Raw genomic sequence first — 23,455 nt, forward strand, 5'->3', positions numbered from 1 at the left:
TTAATTAATTCTTTCTTTAACTGAAGATATTATTTTAGAACTTTTTAGAAAGAGAAATTAAGAAACTTGTGTTTACGAAATTGTGCACGTTTACTAATTATATATGCTTCTGTCTTACGTTCAGCGAATGTTTTACATTGCTATTATTAAAATAACAGTAATTATGAGTACAAAAACTAGATGGGTTTTCAAAGTTGTAATTACTGCTAAAGTCATTTAAACCCTGAACTATTGTGTCAGATATGGGAAGCGAATATAATTATTATTTGAAGATGACCCCAATTCGAAAAATAAATATTTATTGCCTATATCTTCAACCTTCAAAATATTTCAAGAATATTCTAAATGAATGACAAATAATTTCTGCTGTTCCGCGAAGATAACAAGGTACAGGAGAGTTTGTTTACATAGTTGAAATGTATGTAAATGAGTCGTCGCAGGAAGAAGACTGATAAGAGTTTCAGGATAAAACAAAAAAAACATGTAAAAATAAAACTTTTTAAAAACCACGCTTATATTAAACTGCACTAAAAAGGAGAAAATGATGTTTTTAGGCATTAGTGACTATAAATAAAAGCGTGGAGCGCTAAAGTATATTGACGTAATCTTCGTGGGCGCTCCACGCTTTTATTTATAGTCACTGATGCCTAAAAAAATTATTTTCTCCTTCTTAGTGCATTTTAATATTAATAAGCATGGTTTTTAAGAAGTTTTCTTTTTATATATTTTTTTATTTTCTACTTTTTAGTCTTTTACAAATGGAACGCATGATATAGTAATACTGGTATGAAACAGTAAGACATATAATAGAAACACGAGATATGGAAATACGCGAGAAAGAATGAGGGGATGAGTCCGAGAGACGATGTCTCTTGATGGAGTCCGAAATTGTTCGAAATGGAACTGAATGAACGGAACACTACAACCACACCGAGCTCCTTCGGTGCGAAGTGGGCCAGTGGAGTGGGCAAGAGTCGGAGTGGGAACGCCTACTGGAGTTAGGGGGCGCTGGCGCGCGGAGTGGGGATCGCTGAACGCGATCACGTACTACCGAGCGTCGCGCGACAATTTTTTTTCTCCTGAACGCACAGTTTTTTCTTTTAATTTCTTTTTTAATATAGCATTGTCATCCAGTTCTGAGCTATGTTTAAAGTTTCAAGTCTCTAGATCATCGGGAAGTGATTTAAAATTCTCGGCAAGCTAATATAAGCGTGGTAAAAAGCATTCGATGCGGTCAGAGTTCGGCTTGATCAACGCGAATTCGAGACGTGTTCTCGCTGTGGACTTCTTCATTTACGAGCCGGGAATAGCAATTGGTACGATTGTCGTTTGTTGACTGCGACCACTAGCCATTGCGTAATTTCAAGCTGCGCATTTGCCACGGTATCCCGTCTCACTGATCAGTCAATACTATCGGTATCATCGTGCTTCTTTATGTTAACTCTCAGATAGTGATCCACACGTATCTGCTATATCGCCCTACGCGTTCAAGGCAGTACGCACCGGTTCTAATAGCGAAAACTTCGAGTGGCCCGTGATTAGAGGAGCTTGAAACGCGTGTATCATCAGGTCGGCTCATCTACGCGTTACTGGTGTTGGCAGAACATCGTCATCGTTCGCGGGGCATGTCTGCAACCCTCCCAAACTGCCTACGTACATTATATAAAGTACGTCAGTCTTTGTAGAGTCGGCAGTGTATACCCCGTCACGTATCGGAGTACGAATAAGTCAATCTATGCTCGGTTCTTGCTTCAGTGACCGTCAGAGCTCCGGCTATTTCGCGTCGAGTTAGTTCCTCTGCGACCATCATGTCGGTGTCGCGATTTCGATGGGTCCTCCTGTGCACTCTCGTGCTTCTCGCGTGCTGTTCGGCCAACGTGAACGAGCCTGAACGAAAGCTGAGGATCCTCGGAGTCTTCGCTCACCTGGGGAAAAGTCACTTCGACGTGTTCAAGCCTCTGCTGGAAGAGTTGGCGCGCCGCGGCCATGACGTGACAGTGCTCTCCTATTTCCCTAGAACCGAGAAAGCCAAGGCCGCGGAGCCTCTGCCGAACTACAAAGACATCAACCTGGTCACGAAGGAGCTGAGTGTCTTTATAAACGTTGTCAACCTGCGAAACATCACCCACCCGAGCTACAGAGTCATCAACGACATGCTCGGGCTGAGCTACATGGCGCAGCTGTCTTGCAACGCAGGTTTAAACCATACTCGCGTGAAGGAGTTCGTCGCAGCTGGAGAGAAGTTCGACCTGGTGATCACGGAGAACTTTAACACGCGTTGCTTCTACGCTGTGTTCCATCAGCAGGCTGTGCCTTTCATCGAAGTATCCACGCATCAGCTGATGCCGTGGGTATACACTGATCTAGGCTTCTCTTCTGAAGCCAGCTACCAGCCGTCCATGTTCTCCACATCGCCGATGCCGATGAACCTTAGACAGAGAATGTGGAATGCGTTCGCCGATGTGCTCGCGACAGTAATAGCTGAAACTATGTACCGCTGGCGCGATCAGAGTCTGATGGAGAAGTACTATGGTCCTGGTGTCCCTGATCTGAAGGAGATGAGCGGCACCGCGTCGTTGATGTTCGTCAACACGCATTTCACCCTTCATGGTGCACAACCGCATCCTCCGAACGTCATAGAAGTCGGTGGGCTTCATATTTCCGGGAAAATCAATCCCCTGCCGAAGGATATCAAGAAGTTCCTTGATGAGGCTCGCGAAGGTGTATTGTACTTCAATTTCGGCTCGATGGTCAAGGCGGCCACCATGCCCGAGGATAAATTGACTGTTCTGCTGAACGTGCTCGCTTCTTTACCCAGGAAAGTGATCTGGAAGTGGGAGACCGATGAGTTCACACAGAAACCTGACAATGTCCTCGTGAAGAAGTGGCTTCCGCAATTCGACATACTGAGTGAGTAAAGGTGTCTTTTGTTTGTTGGTAACGTTTTCCCGCGGAGATGTGCCCGTGAAATGAAAGAGACCGAGGCCGAGGATCTAGGCTAGGCTAGATCAGGTTACTAAGAGGCTTCTACGTTTTCATACTTTGACTGACTTGGCGGGCATTCAACTCCGTTCATAAGTCATTGGACACCGACAACGCGCGTCGGTGACTGTGGGACGAATGTATCGGAATGCTGGACATCGCGTTTAGCATCCCCCTCAGTTTTTACATCGCCTTGAGATTATAAATATCCATGTTTTCAGTAGTAGAGAATACGAATCTGATGTCAAAAAATTTGTTGACCACCCAAAAAATTTTTTTTTCCAAATATTGGAAAAAAGAAAAAAATGACTTTTAAGGATGTTCTGGAGGTACAATGGGAGACAAAAGTACAACAAATTCGAAATCCATCAATATATTGACAATGAAAGCCATTCATGAATATATTTTGCATTAAACTTTTGCGAATACTGTACCCTCTGTAGCTATAATACACTTGTCGCGTTTCCATGCTAGTGACAGACAACACGATAAATTTGACGTTTTGTAATAGTTTATAATTTTTTTGCTCTGTAACTGGTTAGTGGATCCTAATAAATTTGGAACCTAGTTAATTACATAATTTTTACTACATATAAAAAACTGGAGTTTCTATATAGTTGCGTTTTTTCAAGGTTTAAATAGGGTTCGAAGTGGAATTTTATGAATTCTTCATAAGAAGACGTGTTAAAATGTGCAAACTTTAAGTTGCTATAATTCTTAAACGGTGCAGTGAATCGAACCCAAACTTTGGTAATTGCATTAATTTAGTAAGAATTATATTTTGTCAAATTTTCAAAAATTTTGTTGCGCTTTTATATACCTTTATTATCCTATAATTTTTCCGACATGTTCCGTTGACAATTCATACTATAGAACATCGGAAAATATATAATTTTTAAGTTAATATCATCAGATATCACTGATCCATAACATTTGTGGAATTTAATTTTTGTCAGATAGGTTGGTTTTAAAAAAAACCTGATTATTCTATAAGTACTTGGTTTTTTGAATGTATTAATATAACTCTAACTGATTTTTCGATTTTTCTCAATAACTACCCTTACGGATGAGATAGGGGGCTGACACTTGGCAGAGAGTAGGCTGTCGAATGGTCCAAGCATTTTTCGTTACTGTACAGTTGGCGATACTTGAATTCATTTAGATCCTTATCAACTTTTTTATTGTATGTTTGACGTAGTCCGATGAGTGGATAGAGATGTTTCATTATTTTAACCAATTTTTCAAAAAAATGTGTCGAAGTCTGGCATTGATCATTAACTGATACGAATGGACTGTTTGTAAATAGATAACGTGTATATCAGTAGCGCAACTGAATGACGCATGCTCGTCATCAGAGATGTAAAACGTTTTTCATTACGTTTGTGTGACAAGGTTCTTTACTAACGCGTGTGCAGATAACAGTAAATATGATTCGTGGTCAGCTCATACTTTTATGTTGATGCTGCAAATGTAATTTTAATTTATAATAATCCAAGAAAGTGCAATTTATACTAGGTGCCGTCGATTTACACGAAGAAAGAATACATGAAAAAAAGAAAAAAAAAGTATAATGTTTTGGTTAATTGGTAAAAAAAGGTAAAAAAAGGTAAAAAAATCTTGAGTCGTTTCTACTGCTTGGTCAAGCTACCAACATAAAAAATAAAAGATTATTGTGTCGACTCAATCAAAAATAGATCACCTTCAATGCAGCCTACAATTTTGTAATAACTTTGAAAAATGAGATAATGCGACTGTTAAAACCACAAATATTTTTCAAGACAATCTATTTCTCTTAAAGTTACTATAACAATTCTTCAAGCTACTAATTTAGCGACTCCATCATTTTGTAATATTTAGTAATGAAATTTAAATAAAAATAAATTTTTTTAAAATACCACATTTTTAAAATGGACTAAAAAGTATAAAATAATTTTTCCTAGCCCCGTACACATTCCTAACCACGTACAGATAATCCTGAAAATTTGTGATTGTGAATTTTTAACAGCTACGCAAATACTTGTAAGATTTAAAACGAAAAACGTGGGGCGCAAGATAATAGCAAGGAGTGTAGAAAGTAGCAGCCGTTGAGAAATCTCACACAACAGTTCATATCATTTGCGAAGCAATAAAATTTGTAGTATTTAATTTAGGTGAACTATATTCATGCATCAATTATCTATTGCATGCGCCCCACGTTTTTCGTTTTAAATCTTACAAGTATTTGCGTAGCTGTTAAAAATTCACAATCACAAATTTTCAGGATTATCTGTACGTGGTTAGGAATCTGTACGGGGCTAGGAAAAATTATTTTATACTTTTTAGTCCATTTTAAAAATGTGATATATTTTTAAAAAATTTATTTTTATTTAAATAATTATTTTCTGCTTTTTAGTCTTGTGTGTGTGAAATTTTTGAATCGATTTTAAACATTTTTTTGAGATTATAACAGAGACATGTAGTAAATTTCAGACGGTATTGCAACCGCGTCCTATCGAAAACAAACGCCGTGGTAAAATGTCAAAGATAAAGGTTCGACGTTCAGTGGAGTGGGGATGAGTCAGAGTGGGAACGCGTAGTGGAGTAGGGGGCGCTGTCGCGCGGCGTGGTGATCGCTAAACGCGATGACGTAGGTTTCGCGGGGAGGTGAACAGGTAAATATTTAATTGTTATTTCTCCGAAACGGATAGACTTTTTAAAAAAATTTTTTTTTAATAATGCATTGTCATCCATTTCTGAGCCATGTAACCGATTTCAAGTCTCTAGCTCATCAGGAAGTTAGTTTAAAATCAATTGCAAAATTTGCCACCGAACAGACAAACAAGAAAGCGAGCTAATAAAAACGTGGTAAAAATATGAAAATAGAGCTAGGAGAATTTTCCTAAATGTTCCCTAGAAAAATCTTTCTTTGACAGTATCTTATTTGCGGGAAAAATGGTAGATTTACTGCATGTTATTGCCGTTACCCAAGCGTATGTTGGACGTGCAAAAAACAAAGGGAGGTAGTGGCATAATATATACGCGGTTTTTGAAGTGGTGATCGTTAGAACTTCGCCGACATCGGATCGAGCAGGTTCTTCAACGATGACGGAGTCGCGATCTCAATGGATCCTGCTGTGCGCTCTGGCGCTTCTCGCGTGCTGTTCGGCCAACGTGAATGAGCCTGAACGGAAGCTGAAGATCCTGGGAGTCTTCCCTCACCCGGGGAAAAGTCACTTCGACGTGTTCAAGCCTCTGCTAGAAGAGTTGGCGCGCCGCAGCCATGACCTGACAGTGATCTCCTATTTCCCTAGATCTGAGAAAGCCAAGGCCGCAGAGCCTCTGCCGAACTACAAGGACATAAGCCTGGTCACTGACAAGGAGATACCGTTGGTGAATATTATCGACCTGCACATAATCGTGAACCCAATCTACAAAATCATCATGGACGTGTCCCTGCTGAACTACATGGTCAACCAGGCTTGCGAAGTTGACTTGAATAATACTCGTGTGAAGGAGTTCGTTGCAGCTGGAGAGAAGTACGACCTGGTGATCACTGAGAGCTTCAACACGAATTGCTTCTACGCGGTGTTCCATCAACAAGGTGTCCCTTTCATTGAAGTGTCCACGCATTATCTCATGCCATCGGTGTTCCGCAACCAGGGTTTCTCTTCTGAAGCCAGCTACAAACCGTGCATCGTCTCGATTTCGCCGAGGCCCATGAACTTCAGACAGAGGATGTGGAATGTGTTAATTGATTGGTTTAGCGCTGTGGTAGCTAACACTGTGTACCGCTGGCGCGATCAGAGGTTAATGCAGAAGCACTATGGTCCTGATGTTCCTGATCTGAGCGAGATGGTCAGCAACGCGTCCCTGGTGCTGGTCAACACGCATTTCAGTCTTCATGGTCCTCATCCGCATCCTCCGAACGTCATAGAAGTCGGTGGGCTTCATATTTCGCAGAAAGTCAATCCCCTGCCTGAGGATATTCAGAAGTTCCTCGATGAGGCTACCGAAGGTGTTTTGTACTTAAATTTCGGCTCGGTGATCAAGGCGGCCTCCATGCCCGAGGATAAATTGACTGTTCTGTTGAACGTGCTCGCTTCGTTACCCAGGAAAGTAATATGGAAGTGGGAGACTGATGAGTTCACCCAGAAACCTGATAATGTCCTCGTGAAGAAGTGGCTTCCTCAATTTGACATACTGAGTGAGTAAAGGTGTCTTGTTGTTGGTAACGTTCTTGCCCGTGAAATGAAAGAGACCGAGGCCGAGGATCTAGGCTAGGTTAGATCAGATTATTAAGATGCCTATGAGTTTTCATACTTTGACTGTCTTGACGGACATTCAACTTCGTTCATAAGGCGGCAGACTCGTTTCCAAGATTGCAAGGGTGCGGGATTCGCCTTTTCGTTTCTCGATAATACGAACACGGGGTTTTTCAGTAGTCAAAACGCTAGATAAAAGAGCGATCTAGGGCGCTATCTTCCCCAAAAGTCCTACTTTTTCGTTTAGGAGTCGTAATTTGCACTATTCGGTAGCGTGTAGCTGTGAAAATAGCTATTGCTGAGCGCTCACAAGATGATCCCTGGCAGGAATGCGGTGATGCAGGCAGGAATGCGCGCCTTCTATTGGCTCCAAAACGGTCACACACACTACTTGTACTCCTATGCAGAACGATAGACCCCTCTTGCCTCTGTGCCCTCCTCGGGATCGTCTTGTGAGCGCTCAGCAGTACATGCGTAGTTGTATGCTTCCGAATAATGGATGTTTCATCATTTTAACCAATTTTTCTATGATCATCTGTGAAATTAAAGTTTCCATTGATATTACGTAGAAACTTCCGAGTTTTATGAAGCTTCTATATCGTTCGCCTAATTTTTGTGATTATCGTAACAATGCTACATCGGCCAGAGTGGTTTCACAGTTTGTAGCATGATACGAGTATGTAGTTTACAAAAAAATGTGTTGAAGTCTGGTCTTGATGGTAAATAGATAACGTGTATATCAGTGGTGCAACTGAATAACGCATGCTCATCCTTGAGAGAAGTAAAAGGTTTTCAATGATTGCAGATATTCAGTATTATCAGTTCTAAAAAGTATGTGCTGGTCATGACTAGTGTTTTTGTGACAAGGTTCTTGACTAACGCGTGTGCAGTGATAATAGTAAAGCAATACTTATGATTTGTGTTCAACTTATACTTTTAAGTTTATGCTGCAAATGTAAATTCAATTTATAATAATCCAAGAAAATGCAATTTATAGGAGGTGCTGTCGATTTACACGAAGAAAGTATACATGAAAATTAAGACGAAAAAAAGAATAATGTTTTGGTTATTTGGCAAAAACACCTTGGTAGCTTGCATCCGGCGGTAAAAATGATTGAACATAAAAAAAAATAAAAGATTACACTGTCCAACAAATTCCAACTTTTTTCATCTTTCCTAATTACTGTTAGATGTTTAAAAAAAAAAAACATTTTTCAACTTTAAACAAATAGTATGATGTTATTATAAAAGGTATTGAATTGATCTTTACGGCAAAAGATTCTGTAGACTTTCCCGAATACAGTGACATCTAATATTAATACATTATGATTTAAACATGTTTAAACAATCATAATGTATTTAATATTAGATACCACTGTATTCAGTCTACAGAATCTTCTTCTGTAAAGAGAACAATTCAATATCTTTTATAATAACATCATAATATTTAATTAAAGTTGAAAAATATGTTTTTCTTTCAAAGTCATGTTTCTCAAAAACTGTATGTCTTTCAAGACAATCTATTTTTGATGAAGTCACTACAACAATTTTTCAAGCTACATACTAACAATAAGTTAGATAATGTTATACGACTCCATCATTTTGTAATAGTTTGTAATGAAAAGATATGAAAAGGTATGAAAATAGAGAGCTAGAATGTTGCTTAATGTTCCCTAGAAAAATTTTTCTTATAAAGTATTTTATATGCGAAAAAAAATGGTAAATTTAGTACTTTTATTAGGCTTACAGCGTTGCACACAATATGACGTGGAAAACACTATTTATGCCTATACCCAAGCGTATGTTGCACGTGCACAAAACAAAGGGAACATACAAAATATGAAAAATATTTTTAAAAATGTTTAACAAATATGTGCGTCACCACTTTGTGGCGCCGATACTTCATCATCCCAGTATGTATTTAAAAAATCAAACTTCCAACGCAAACTAATCCCTGTCGGTGTAATAAGTCGGAAGAAGAAACCTAATTTATCACGGAAAAACTTCGTTCCGTGCAAATAAGAATGAAAAATGAATCAGGTGTGCCATCTGTTTGGCGCAGAGTGTATTAACGTCACATACATATATTCAAATAGACTGGATTCAAAATAAGCAGAGTCTGACAACAGACGAGTCAAACGCTAGAGGTTAACATAAACGTAACATGGAGCATTTATTGCCTCAATAATACCAGTACGTCTGAGAGAAGCATCAGATTACGATCACGACGAATACACGTTCCGCTGGAGTCAAGTTTCGGACTGGCGTACGCGTAAAATCCACAAGTCATCGTAACCGGCGTGACATTGTTGTGGTTGGAGGCGCATGTCAGGATCCCTCCCAAACAGAAAAGAGTCCATCGTCATGCGTCGGTAGTCGTGGATACCGTGACGTATTCAGGCGCGAACAAGTCAATTTATACCCGGTTCTTGAATCGGTGATCGTTAGAACTTCGGTGACATCGGTTCGAGCAGGTTCTTCAACAATGACGGAATCGCGATCTCAATGGATCCTGCTGTGCGCTCTGGCGCTTGTCGCGTGCTGTTCGGCCAACGCGAATGAGCCTGAACGGAAGCTGAAGATCCTGGTAGTCTTGGCTCACCCGGGGAAAAGTCACTTCGACGTGTTCAGGCCTCTTCTAGAGGAGCTAGGGCGTCGTGGTCATGAGCTGACAGTGATCTCCTATTTCCCTAGAACCGAGAAAGTCAAGGCCACAGAGCCTCTGCCGAACTACAAGGACATTAGCCTGGTCTCTGACAAGCAGAGAGTGTTCGTGGACATCATCGACCTGCACACAATCGTGCACCCGAGCTACAAATTCATCGGGGACGTGTTCATGCTGAACCATATGGCCAACCAGGCTTGCGAAGCTGGCTTGAACAATACTCGTATGAAGGAGTTCGTCGCAGCTGGAGAGAAGTACGACCTGGTGATCACGGAGAGCTTCAACTCGAATTGCTTCTACGCGGTGTTCCATCAGCAAGGTGTCCCCTTCATTGAAGTGTCCACGCATTATCTCATGTCATGGGTGTTCCGCAACCAGGGATTCTCTTCCGAGGCCAGCTACAAACCGTGCGTCTTCTCGACTTGGCCGAAGCCCATGAACTTCAGGCAGAGGATGTGGAATGTGTTCATTGATGGGTTTACGACTGTGATAGCTAACACTGTGTACCGCTGGCGCGATCAGAAGTTGATGCAGAAGTACTATGGTCCTGATGTTCCTGATCTGAGCGAAATGGTCAGCAACGCGTCCCTGGTGCTGGTGAACACGCATTTCAGTCTTCATGGTCCTCATCCGTATCCTCCGAACGTCATAGAAGTCGGAGGGATTCATATTTCGCAGAAAGTCAATCCCCTGCCTAAGGATATTCAGAAGTTCCTCGATGAGGCTACCGAAGGTGTTTTGTACTTCAATTTCGGATCGATGGTCAAGACAGCCACCTTGCCTAAGGATAAACTGAATATTATGTTGAACGTGCTAGCTTCTTTACCGAGGAAAGTAATCTGGAAGTGGGAGACCGATGATCTGCCCAAGAAACTTAGCAATGTCCTTGTGAAGAAATGGCTTCCTCAATTCGACGTACTGAGTGAGTAGAGTCGCCTTGTTTTGATACCTTTTCCATAAGGAGAGGTGCTCACGAAAGGAAACGGACGCACAGTGCGTTAGAATGTCAAAATGTCTTGAGAAATTTTATAATTGGAATAGTATAGGTATACAAGTAGAACATATGATGATTTCTTTTGTTTGATATTGTAGTGAGTTTGATAGAAGCTTTGTGAACTCCACAGTTCAAAAAATATAACTGGTATAGACAAATTATTATTATTAACGTTCGTAAATTAGTAAATCGTTATTATACAACCCGTGGCAGAATGTTTCCGATCGGAGCCATTGATACGGATTTTAGAGAAAACATTCACAATTTAGAAGTATAAAATATTACTTTATGAAGTTAAAACTGATGGGAAATGAAAAGGGGCTTAATGAAGAATGAAAAACAACAAAATAACATAAGCTTCCATTTATTATAACAAAGAAACGATATAATAAACAAAATGTTACAGGGACAAAAGTTTCCGATTCGATTTACATTGTCCAACACCAAAATTGTTCAACAATTACTGTTCGATGATTCTTATATCTCTGCACTGATTCCGAATCTGCCCTTAGCTTTTTCTCTAGACGCACAGTTTTTGAGAAACTTGATTTTGAAAAAAAACATATTTTTCAACTTTAAACAAATATTGTGATGTTATTATAAAAGATATTGTATTGTTCGTTGCAGCAAAAGATTCTGCAGACTTTCCTGAATACAGTGATACCCAATATTAATACAACAATCCTCAACATTCATAATGTATTAATATTGGGTATCACTGTATTCAGGAAAGTCTACAGAATTTTTTGCTGCAACGATGCTGCAACATCACAATATTTGTTTAAAGTTGAAAAATGTTTTTTTTCAAAATCAAGTTTCTCAAAAATTGTGCGTCTAGAGAAAAAATTAAGGGCAGATTCGGAATCAGCGCAAAAGACTCTATAAGAATCGTCGAACAGTAATTGTTGAACAATTTTGGTGTTGGACAGTGTAAATCGAATCGGAAACTTTCTTCCAGCTGTTCTATTAATCGGAAACTTTCTTCCAGCTGTTATATTAATCGGAAACTCTTTTCCCTGTAACATTTTGTTTATTTTATCGTTTCTCTGTTATAATAAATGGAAGCTTACGTTATTTTGTTGTTTTTCATTCTTCATTAAGCCCCTTTTCATTTCATATCAGTTTTAACTCCATAAAGTAATATTTTATACTTCTAAATTGTGCATTTTTTTTGTCTAAAATCCGTATCAATGCCTCCGATCGGAAACATTCTAAAAAAAACATTATAAAATTGCACACGCAAATCTGTATTTTTGATTACGCATTCTAGTACGTGACGTCAGATGTTTGCAATAGGCCACAAACACATTACTTTTGCTCAACCGTTATCGAGATGTATGAGTCGGCGTGCTGACAACACAGCGGAATTGATTATAATTATTACGAAAGAGCAAGGTCAATATTTAGTATAACATATGTATTCAATTTACTAGTTACATAATGATAAATGTAATTGGATACATTCACAATATTTTAAAATATTTTTTGTAACCATCTCTCAAGAATTTCTACATTTCATTTTTCTGGATGTCGTTTTAAAGAAAAAAAGATTAAAATTAGGGGGACAGCTGTATTTCTTTAGATGTTTTCTGCCAATGTGTGAAAAGGCTTCTGACTTGTTGTTTTACGACTTTGGTCCAAACGGTAGCATTTCATACTGCATGTCAAAGGTTTTAGCGTGTCTTCTATAATCAGAAGAGTATACACATTATGACATCTTATCGGTAATTAAAATTGAGATTTCTTCATATATTTACGAAGAAAAAACATTTTACTCTTTTCTTTTCTTAAGATTTCCCGAAAATTCTAAAGAAAATTATTAATATTAATTGAGATCTTGATTTGAGAGAGAGAGAGAGATTTTTTCATATATTTCCCAAGAAAAAAAATGTTACTCTTTTCTTTTCTTGGGATTCCCCGAAAAGTCTTAAGAGGATTATTAATATTATTATACTTAATAAATTCCAATTCTCATAAAGTGTTTTCCGATCGAAATTTGTCCAAATATCACAGCCAGACGCACAGAATAGTTTAAAAAAGTGTGCTAAATTTGGCAGACCTTGAACATTGGCTGTTACGTATTAATTCCTTGTGAATAGTTAGCGCACATGCTGTAGCGCCATTAAATGACACTTGCCCGTTGATGAATGATGCAAGTCCGCAATATTTCTAGTTTAAAAATTTTATGCAGTAGTCATTCCTGTTAATGGACTAGTAGGCTTATCACTTGGTTGATTACAAACGTATTCGACTATTATTACTACGACTTCTCGTGATCTAGCAAAATAAGCTATTCAACGTTTTTTAACGTGATAAATTATTTTAGAATTCTTTTTGAAAGAAACTAAGAAATCATCGACGGTCTTTATGAACTTGTGCACATTTATTTGTATGCTTAGTAATTTTTTTTACAGCGCTATTATTTAAATTATTGAAACTGACAATTGATAGAAAACGAAAAAATGTTTAGTCAGTATGACTGGAACTATTTTATGAGACTTGGGTTGTTACTGTAATTATTATTTGAAGGTGACCCTAATTTGAAACATAAATATGGATTGTCTGTATCTTCAACCTTTAAAATATTTTCAGAATATTCTGAATTAATGATCAATAATTTCTGCAGCTTTAACGATTACAAGATAAAAATTTTTTTTTACATGGTCAAATGTATGTAAATAAGCCGTCAACGTTTCACAAATATAAGGTTTAAAGATAATATTCTTCGAAACACACCGAGGTAGAAAAATGGTAGGAGTTTTATGTTAAAATTAGTTGATTCTTCTTTGTACTTAACAATTTTTAAATTGTTCAGTTTAAAATTGAATAAATCGTTGAGTCTACGAGAGATTGAATGTCTCGAACTTATGTTCGACACAGAAGTGCGAAAGACTTTAAATGACTTTTCTTCGGAACTGACTTGCTCGAACTTCCCTCACGGTTTTCTCGAATACTGGACTATCGATTGTTTTTCAACTCGTACTGCATGCTCGGAACGTTCTGTTCTAACTTCTGTAGACTTGTCAAGTCAACATTTTAAAAACCTGTAGTATTTATAGTAAATAAGATAAAGACACAGATAAAGTCATATTTTCCTGATATCAATCGATTGCCATTTTTTAAATTTATATATAGTGACACGTTCAGATATTACAAAGTTCAGTGAACCTTTTTAATGTCATTTAATGTCTCATTGTACTTTTTGTGTATAAACATATGTATAACAAAATGTCAATGACCTTCATATGACCGTTACGACTCCAGCCAGGGAAAACAATGGACCATCTTGTAGCCCCTTAGAAGCCTAGATATTTCAAATATAAGTATCCCCTCCCTCGTGTCCATTTGACAAACTTGTCATTGCTTTTTGACAAACCATATGCACATAATTTTATTTATAATTTATAGATTTATTTAGAATTTTATTTTAATTTTATCCTTTTAACTAATATAATTATCCGTTTAACTAAATAGTAATCATACTAATCACTCTATCAATTTGACGTCAAGGAACAAATTGACTGTGATTCATAATTAGTCTGGAGATTTTATCAATTTCAAAGAATCTAAAAATCTTATCTAGCACCTCTACCAAAAAATTATTGGAAACACCAAATAAATGTCTGCAGGGTGTCGCAAAACGTCTGAGGTTATTTGAAGCGACATTTGCCTTTGCAAAAATGGCCGATGCGGCTTTGTTGAGGAGTTATTAACGAAAAACATGGACCAATCAGAGCGCGACCTAAAAAAAGTTATCGTTTTCTTTAGAGCGGTCTTAAACTTTTGTCCGCTGCTGTAGCTGCCGCATTTTGCAATTAACGCGAACAATATTCATTTACTTCTATTCATTTCTACTGATAATTTTCCCCATCAGCGTATTAGTACATCAGAAGTGCTTAATTGCGACCGCGAAGAAAGAAAGTTCCGACACAGTTAGGTTTCGGCATGACTAATGCGAACAGCTTTGGGACGAGTCGATGGACTTCTCAAGTTGCAAGCCGGGAATAGCAAACCGTTCGTTGGTTGTTCGTTGCTCACGGTTAATAAACTACTGGCGTAATGACAGACGCACACGGTGTCCACACTCACTGATCCATCTTGCTGGATGCTATCGGTATTATCTGTCTCCTTTATCCCACGTACCCGATAAGCACATATCCACAAGTACTTACCTGATATCGCTAGGCTACGTGTTCTACACGTAGTTGCGGCCGTCTCCTCCAATTGCGCAAGAATTCGCGTGTCCCGTGATTTACGGGCCCCTCCCAAACCGTCATCAATATGTAAATATAAATCGGTACTGGAATCGATGCTGCTCAGAGCTTCGGTTACCTCAGCATCGAGCAGGTTCCTCAGCGACAATCATGTCGGCGTCGCTCCTCCTCCGGGTCCTGTGCACTCTCGTGCTTATCGCGTGTTGTTCGGCCAAGGTGAACGAGCCTGAACGGAAGCTGAAGATCCTCGGAGTCTTCGGCCACCTGGGAAAAAGCCATTTCGACGTGTTCAAGCCTCTGCTGGAAGAGTTAGCCCGTCGGGGTCATGACTTGACAGTGATCTCCTATTTCCCTAGGACCGAGAAAGCCAAGGCCGAGGAGCCTCTGCCGAACTACAAGGACATCAGCCTGCTCACGGAGAAGCTAAGCGTGTTCATAAACGTCATCGACCTGCGCAACGTTACCCACTCGTCCTATGGACTGCTCCATAACTTGCAAATGATAGACACCATGGCGCAGAAGGCCTGCGAAGACGGGTTGACCAATCCTCGCTTGAAGAAGTTCGTCGCAGCTGGGGAGAAGTTCGACCTGGTGATCACGGAGAGCTTCAACACGCATTGCTTCTTCTCCCTGTTTCACAAGCAGGGTGTACCTTTCATCGAAGTATCCACGCATCAGCTGATGCCGTGGGTATACACTGATCTAGGCTTCTCTTCTGAAGCCAGCTACCAGCCGTCCATGTTCTCGCGATCGCCTAGGCCGATGAACTTAAGGGAGAGGATGTGGAATGTGATCGTTGATGTGGTTATGATTGTAGCAGCTAAAACTGTACATCTCTGGCGTGATCAGAGCTTCATAGACAAGTACTACGGTCCTGGTGTCCATAACCTGAAGGAGATGACCAGCAACGCGTCGTTGATGCTGGTGAACACGCATTTCAGTCTACATGGCGCTCAACCGTACCCTCCGAACGTCGTGGAGGTCGGTGGCCTTCAAATTCCACAGAAAAACAATCCTCTGCCTAAGGATATTAAGAAGTTCCTTGATGAGGCTACCGAAGGTGTATTGTACTTCAATTTTGGCTCGGTGATCAAGGCGGCTTCCATGTCCGAGGATAAATTGACTGTTTTGTTGAACGTGCTCGCTTCTTTACCCAGGAAAGTGATCTGGAAGTGGGAGACCGATGAGTTCACTCAGAAACCTGACAATGTCCTCGTGAAGAAGTGGCTTCCTCAGTTCGACATACTGAGTGAGTACTGGAGACTTGTTGTTGGTATTATTCTTGCGTGGAGAGACGTCCGCGAAATGAAAGGGACCGTGTGGTCGAGGTAGCTAGGCTAGATCGGGTTGCTAAGAGGCTTCTGGGTTTCCATACTGCCTTGGCGGACATTGACCCTCGCGTTCATAAGTCAGTGGATATCATATCGGGATGGGACAGAATGATCTCTTGAAATTTGTTGTGTTATTATTATAGATGCTTATTTTCCTAAGCTCCAACGCTAACGAGGGAAGGACCCCAAACTGTCCGACTTCGATTTCGATCATTTTTTGTGAGACGACGGTATATGGATCTCTAATGATGTCTGCAAAATATTAGGTGTAGTTGCTCAATAGTTTTAAAGATATGAACAATTAAACTTTGCATTGATTCGCAGCTCAAGGTTTCAAAGTTCCATTAGCCGTGAAAGTTCAATTGTTTGCATCTTTGGAACTATTCAGTCACCACACCTAATATTTTGCAGACATCATTAGTGATCCGTGTACCATCGTCTCACAAAAGATTATCAAAATCGAAGTCGCACACTTGCGGTCAGACCCTTGTATAAGGTATCTTCTAGGGCTCTTATTTTCCTTCGAAGGGCGAAGATTTCGAAGATTCGATTTCAGAAACTTCGAAGGTGATGAGAATCGAAATTTCGACGTTCGAATCCTTCGAAGAGTCGAAGCTCCGGAAAGGTAACAGCCCTAGTATCTTCTTCTGTATTGATCCTAAATGAATTTTGATTTCCTGGTATCACTGACAATTTTTTATATCGTGCCACTTTCTATTTTCTAAAAATATGTAGAAGAGGTTGTTTAGGTTCACGAGTTTGCTCAAAAATAGTTGGGTGAAAGATTTTTCCGTATATGTAAATTATTAGTCTGCGGATCTTTATGCACAGTAAAACGCGCTTACATCAATTGCAAGAAGCAGAGGCCACTTAGAAAGTTTTTTCTTCTTTGAATTATCTTGTAACAGACCTACATAACGTAGGGCTGTTACGAACAAACCCCTGTCACACCTCCACCGGTTATACACGACGACGCGAATCTAGTAACGTACCACCGGCCTCCTGTCACAACAACAACACCGCCTGTACCGCACGTACCCCGCACCCAGGCCCGTATTCCAACGGGAATCCAAATCAAATTGCCAAAATAAATTGCAAAAAGATCAGACATTCAGTTTTTACTGCTCACTGGACTTTGATGTCCCCTTTTATTTATATAAATAAAGAATTGTTACCTCATCTTATACATTGAGATAAATGAAAAATAGAATGGATTCTGAGGAAATCTAATATTTCATATCATCAATAATATAATAAGTTTGTGTCATTTATGAAATTTCTAATCTCCGATTTTTTTCTAAATTTGTAAATGAACATTTACATAAAAGTGTAGCACATATTTTTATTATATTTTAGATTGCTCAACAAATTTTTCGGAAATCGCGCAAGTCCTCATAAAATGGGGAATTACAACGAGGAAAATAAACCTTCCAAGAATCCATTCTCACAAGAAACTGTGGACATAACATGAGTCAGCAAAAGTGTTTAATCATTGTACACATCATAGCAATGACCGAGTAAATCGGTAGCAGCAAATAATAATTTTTGATAACACGATCATTAATCTCAATCACCTGATAATAATTTTATTCAATCATTAAATTGCATATTAATCCATTTTAAAATTATAATCGATTAAAGTGACTAATTTCTTCCAATTATAATGTCACGCACATGAGGATGACGGCGTATGGAAGTTTTATTGTCGAAACGGATATTCTTATCGCAAACCAATTTACGATAAAAAGAATCCACAACACGTGTCGTGGATATATTTCTCAATATTAAATTATCAGGAAGCTTATAACAAATTTTTTATCAACTTTGCTTTCTCTTCCAAGGTCACCTACAGTTTCTTATAGACGCCCTCACAATTATTTTACAAACTAACTAATATATCATTTTAAAGCTGTCTTTGATCCGTGCTGCAACAAAGAAATTTTTAATTATCCCGCTAACAAAAGGAAATGAAAGTCGATCACGTCCCGAGGTTCATTCTGTACATTATTAATGGAACTTTATTACATATTGTACGATTATTGATTTTCTCGCAGCGTGTAACTCAAATAATTATACAACGATATAATGAGAGTTCTCCCCATACCATCTTTTTCACGAATATACCCGGCACAAGAAACCTCCACCTTCACTTGGGTAATGGAAAACGTAAATGGAAAGAGATTTTTCGCCGAGTTGCATTTTAATGAGAATTCTTAATTCCTGTAATTCCTCTCTCAACGCGGCCGTAAGAAAATTAATTTTCGCTTTGGCACAGAAATAGATTGCGGCCTGTTTAATGTACTCGTTATCAGGCGGAGCTCGTCTATTGCATAACCAGTCATTCTTGTTGACCGTACTAAACAGTGATTCGTCCGTGATCTGTGTTGATAGAGGAGGTTTGTCTTTAATACGCCGCTCGAACAGTCGTGATACTCGTTCATGCAAGCAAAGTTGCATAAATTACTTCTTCCGCCAATAGAAATTGTATTTCCATCTTGCTTTGTGATTCTCCCATGTTAACATGTATATTAAAAAGATTTATTGTCAGCGAGAATGTTTGTAGAATGTGTTGACTCGAGTTATTTATTTATAATATTTTATTGGGCTAATCCATTGGAAAATACCAAATAGTTATTGTTTATTTGTATGTATATTTTATTAAACGTACATATCAGTGATTGATATTATTTTATAAAATTGCGACAATGCTTGTTTGTTTACAATTATTTCTTCGTGAAACCTTTAGCAGCATATTCGTGACGTTTTTCCGATTAAAATGAGCCCAAACACGATACAGTTTGCGTCATATTTACTCGTGTAATTGACGATTTAGTAGAACCTCGATTATCCGAACCGATAAATCTCCACTCTACATTATTCGAATAAAATCTAAAGGAAATACGTTACGAGTCGTTGGAAAAATCATTAGAGTTTTAGTCTAGCATTATAGCTGTTATCCGGATGGTTCGGATAATCGAGGTTCCACTCGTGGATTGAACAAGTAAATGTTATCCAAACTGTATCGTGTTCGGGCTCATTTTAATCAGAAAAACGTCACGAATGTTTCGGTCAAGGTCTCACAAAAAAATAATTATAAACAATCACGTTTTGTCACTAAATTAGTATCGCCTGACTAGTCCCGCTAGCAAAGAGCCTTCGAGATAATCATGAAGTCTGTCTTCGAGATAATCATGAAGTCTGTCTTCGAGATAATCATGAAGTCTGTCTTCGAGATAATCATGAAGTCTGTCTTCGAGATAATCATGAAGTCCGTCTTCAAGATAATCATGAAGTCCTCAACCATAAGGTCGACTGGAGGTCAAATACGAAACCGTGTTTCTTACATTAATTGTTAAGAAACAATTTTTAAGAAAATTCTCGGCGTTGTCAAACCTGATTTCGCAAGGATTCTTCGCTGGAAGAAGAGCATGCTGTCGAATAATGTTTCGTAACGAAACGTTTAATATCGTCATATTGGTATCGCTGGTCGGCGGAGATAAAAGGGCACAAAGAAGACCGGATCGCCGGGTACTCGAAATCGAAATTGAAATTCTACTATTGCGATTGAAATTGATCGAGGCCGGGGAACCATCGAAAATCGTTGGGAAATATCGAAAGCGGATTCCGAGGCCGAAGCCGGGTTTCGAATACGCCCGCTCCTGGTATTTGCTGTAGCGCGGAGGCGGCGAGCGCGTCAAATAGTTTAGAAACATTCAAAGCGGCTTTGCATACTCGAGGAGCTTTTGATGCTTCGAAATGATATATCGCGGTGGATGTTGATATGGCAACATGGCCGGTTTTCGATCATCGGATAGCACATTATTCTCGGATTGCAAAATCATGCGGAGAGGGTACAATTGCCACTTGACGTGTCCGGCGAATTCGAATTACCGCGAGCTCGGTGGTCTTCTGTTTTCTAACTGATTTCCAAACGATCGAGTCGTGTAAAAAAATACCCGAAGAGAGAGAGAAAATGTAGGGATGGAATGGTGGAAGAATAATCTTTGTGTGAACTGTATAAATTCAGATAACAATGGCCACCAATGGACCTTTTGGAATAAATTCCTCGCGAAGGAAATAAATTCCTCCTCTCTATATTCGAGCGATCGATGTTACTTATACAGTCAAATATGTTCGACATTATTATCAAATTAATGTTGTATACTTACTGTACGTAGTCACAATATTAATATAAATCTAACATCCTTATTTTTAGTTTTTTAAATAATATATCGGGGAACTTTATAGTGCAGTAAAGCTCGGGGCCGTGCTGTTTCTTAGATTGTGTAGTTCTACTATTTCTTTGTGACCTCGTCCATCGCGCCGGACGTAGTAAATGCAGGTCTGGGCAACTTGCCCTACTCAGACTCACAGACTCCTCTTCCTACTCCTGCCCCTCTCCCAAACCCCTGTAGAGTGTAGAAGGAGGTTGAAGAAATTAGTGGGGGAACCAGTACACTGGTAGTGGGAATCGTGAAGCGATAGCGGGGAAGAAGTTGCTCGGGCCTGAAGTAGTTGATAGTGGGGGAATCGGTATAATGGTAGTGGGGAAACCGGTGCACCGGTAGTGGGGTGAAGCGACAGCGGGGAAGAAGTTGCCCGGGCCTGAAGTAGTTGATAGTGGGGGAATCGGTATAATGGTAGTGGGGGAATCGGTATAATGGTAGTGGGGAAACCGGTGCACCGGTAGTGGGGTGAAGCGACAGCGGGGAAGAAGTTGCCCGGGCCTGAAGTAGTTGATAGTGGGGGAATCGGTATAATGGTAGTGGGGGAATCGGTATAATGGTAGTGGGGGAATCGGTATAATGGTAGTGGGGGAATCGGTATAATGGTAGTGGGGGAATCGGTATAATGGTAGTGGGGAAACCGGTGCACCGGTAGTGGGGTGAAGCGACAGCGGGGAAGAAGTTGCCCGGGCTTTAAATAGTTGATAGAGGGGGAACCAGTACACTGGTAGTGGGAATCGTGAAGCGCCAGTGAGGAAGAAGTTGCCCGGGCCTGAAATAGTTGATAGTGGGGGAACCGGTGTACTGGTAGTGCAGACAGTTCGAGGAAATCGAGGGGAGTACAGTTTACCCCCCACCCCTCTCCAGATTAATACGTGACCTGTCTACGAACTTAGTGGGGGATGTCGGAATATACGCATGGTGCTGAAATGGGATAATGGAAGGGGAAAAGGAGGAGTGGAAAAATCAACCAGTTTTGGTCGATTCTGGCGACACTGAGTGAAAGTCGTGAAGCAACAGCTTGCTTTACAATATCATGTCTAACTCGTGATGGAGATTCTAAACAGATTCTGATGAAAATGTATGTTAATAATTTCCTTTAAACCGAAATAAAATTATGTGTATACGCACACAATAGATATGTTTTCCTTTTTTAGGAAATTATGATCTACAAAAAGGTTCTAATCACTCAAAACCGTAAAATAAATCGTATGACAAGGGGTTAATATACGTATTTTTACTGTTTAATGCAAAATAGTGATGGGTTCGATCACTTCCTACACCATTGCACCGAATGTATGAAAACTTCTGCAAAAATGATCCAATCCACTTCAAATTTCGTGTACATTTTATGTACACTGTACACGAAACGTTTGATGCTCCAGTAGTGATGGGTTCGACCACTTCCTACACCAATACACTGAATGTTTGTCAACTTCTGCAAAAATGATCCAATCCACTTCAAATTTCGTGTACATAATCTCAACACTTGTGTGTCTTAAGTAGCCACAACATTATATTAATAGTTGAAGTCTAACACCCATATTTCTGGACACTTATTAATAACACCCGTTTCGACACTGGAGTCCCCTCTATTCGTCGAATCATTATAACCTCGATCATTATAACGGGCAGAGTTTCTCGTGTCTAGGGCGCATTAGAAAGCAACGGTCATCAAGTTGATTGACCGGGTCCTTAAGGAGATAATGATCGCTTCATTGTCGAAAGTAGGTTGAGGGGCGAGGTGGGTTGTTCTTCGAGGCATGATTCACCGGGCATGTTCTGAATGCTCTACCAGCCTCGTTGCGACAAAGACGTTCTTTCGGCAAAGCTTTGGACTCTGTTGTTTGACTGTTTGGCCAAGGATAAGGCGGCAGGACCACGGGAATTCTCGGGCCAGGTAGTTTTGCAGCTTTCTGGCCTCCGCCGAGCGAAATGACTTTAATTAGGCAACTCGCTAACGACTCTGCTGGCAACATAAATCACCGTTAAACCTGCCCTGGGAAGAAGACTTCATCCTACCGGTGGCCCCCTCGTAGAACCCGACCTTCTTTGGCGACAATTTGGGAGTCGGTAGCTTAGGTGGTCGCGTAGTCCGACTTGCGGAATCGATTGCAACGTGGCGGGACTACAAATTGCAGGAAAACGTCTCATAACTTCCAACCGTAATCTGCAACGCGACCTTATCTCCGAGTGATGATTATTATGCAATTGTTAAAGGGGAATGGCATTCCTGGCATGCCTGGGCATTCACTTGCGAGTGACGTGCTTCTTCAAGAATTTTTAATGGACAATCGGATGCATAGAAATTTTTACAATTTTAAATATATCCAGACAGTGTTTTGAAGAACATGCACGAAAATTTTCAGCCTCGAAAATTTATTTTTTGAAAATATATTAAAACTTCTTTGAGCGTCTTGTCTTTTTTGGACAAGCAAACGGTGGAACTAATTTTTAATATTGCAAATTATAATTATTATACGTACATTAATAGTGTGTTCAAGTTCTTTTTGGAAATTACGTGAAAGTCATGTTATTAAAAATATTAATGGATATTATTTATTCACAACCACCTACTTCTTCAGGAATTTTTAATTGACAATCGGTTACATAGAAATTTGTAAAATTTTATGTACATCTAGATTGTGTATTGAAGAATATGCACGAAAACTTTCAGCTTGAAGTCTTGTCTTTTTTGAATAGGCAAACAGTGGAACTGATTTTTGACCCAAATGATGTTAGACATTAAGAGCCAATTTTATAATTAAATAATTAAATAATAGTTTATGCAATTATTAAAGA

At 39.5% G+C, this 23,455-nt stretch overlaps 1 protein-coding gene across 1 annotated transcript in view; it reads left to right on the forward strand.

The window, feature by feature from the left end:
- The first annotated feature begins 1,409 nt into the window (after window positions 1-1,409).
- Window positions 1,410-23,455, forward strand: part of LOC143217189 (UDP-glucosyltransferase 2-like) — a 71,766-nt gene continuing 49,720 nt past the window's right edge. Inside the window, exons 1-3 of the mRNA XM_076441119.1 lie at window positions 1,410-2,910; window positions 4,375-4,403; window positions 5,986-7,165. Of these exons, the coding sequence (XP_076297234.1) occupies window positions 1,809-2,910; window positions 4,375-4,403; window positions 5,986-7,165 (2,311 nt within the window). The 5' untranslated portion in view covers window positions 1,410-1,808. The remainder of the gene's footprint in view (window positions 2,911-4,374; window positions 4,404-5,985; window positions 7,166-23,455) is intronic.

The sequence above is a fragment of the Lasioglossum baleicum genome, chromosome 16 (genome assembly GCF_051020765.1).
Source record: "Lasioglossum baleicum chromosome 16, iyLasBale1, whole genome shotgun sequence".
Taxonomy (NCBI): domain Eukaryota; kingdom Metazoa; phylum Arthropoda; class Insecta; order Hymenoptera; family Halictidae; genus Lasioglossum; species Lasioglossum baleicum.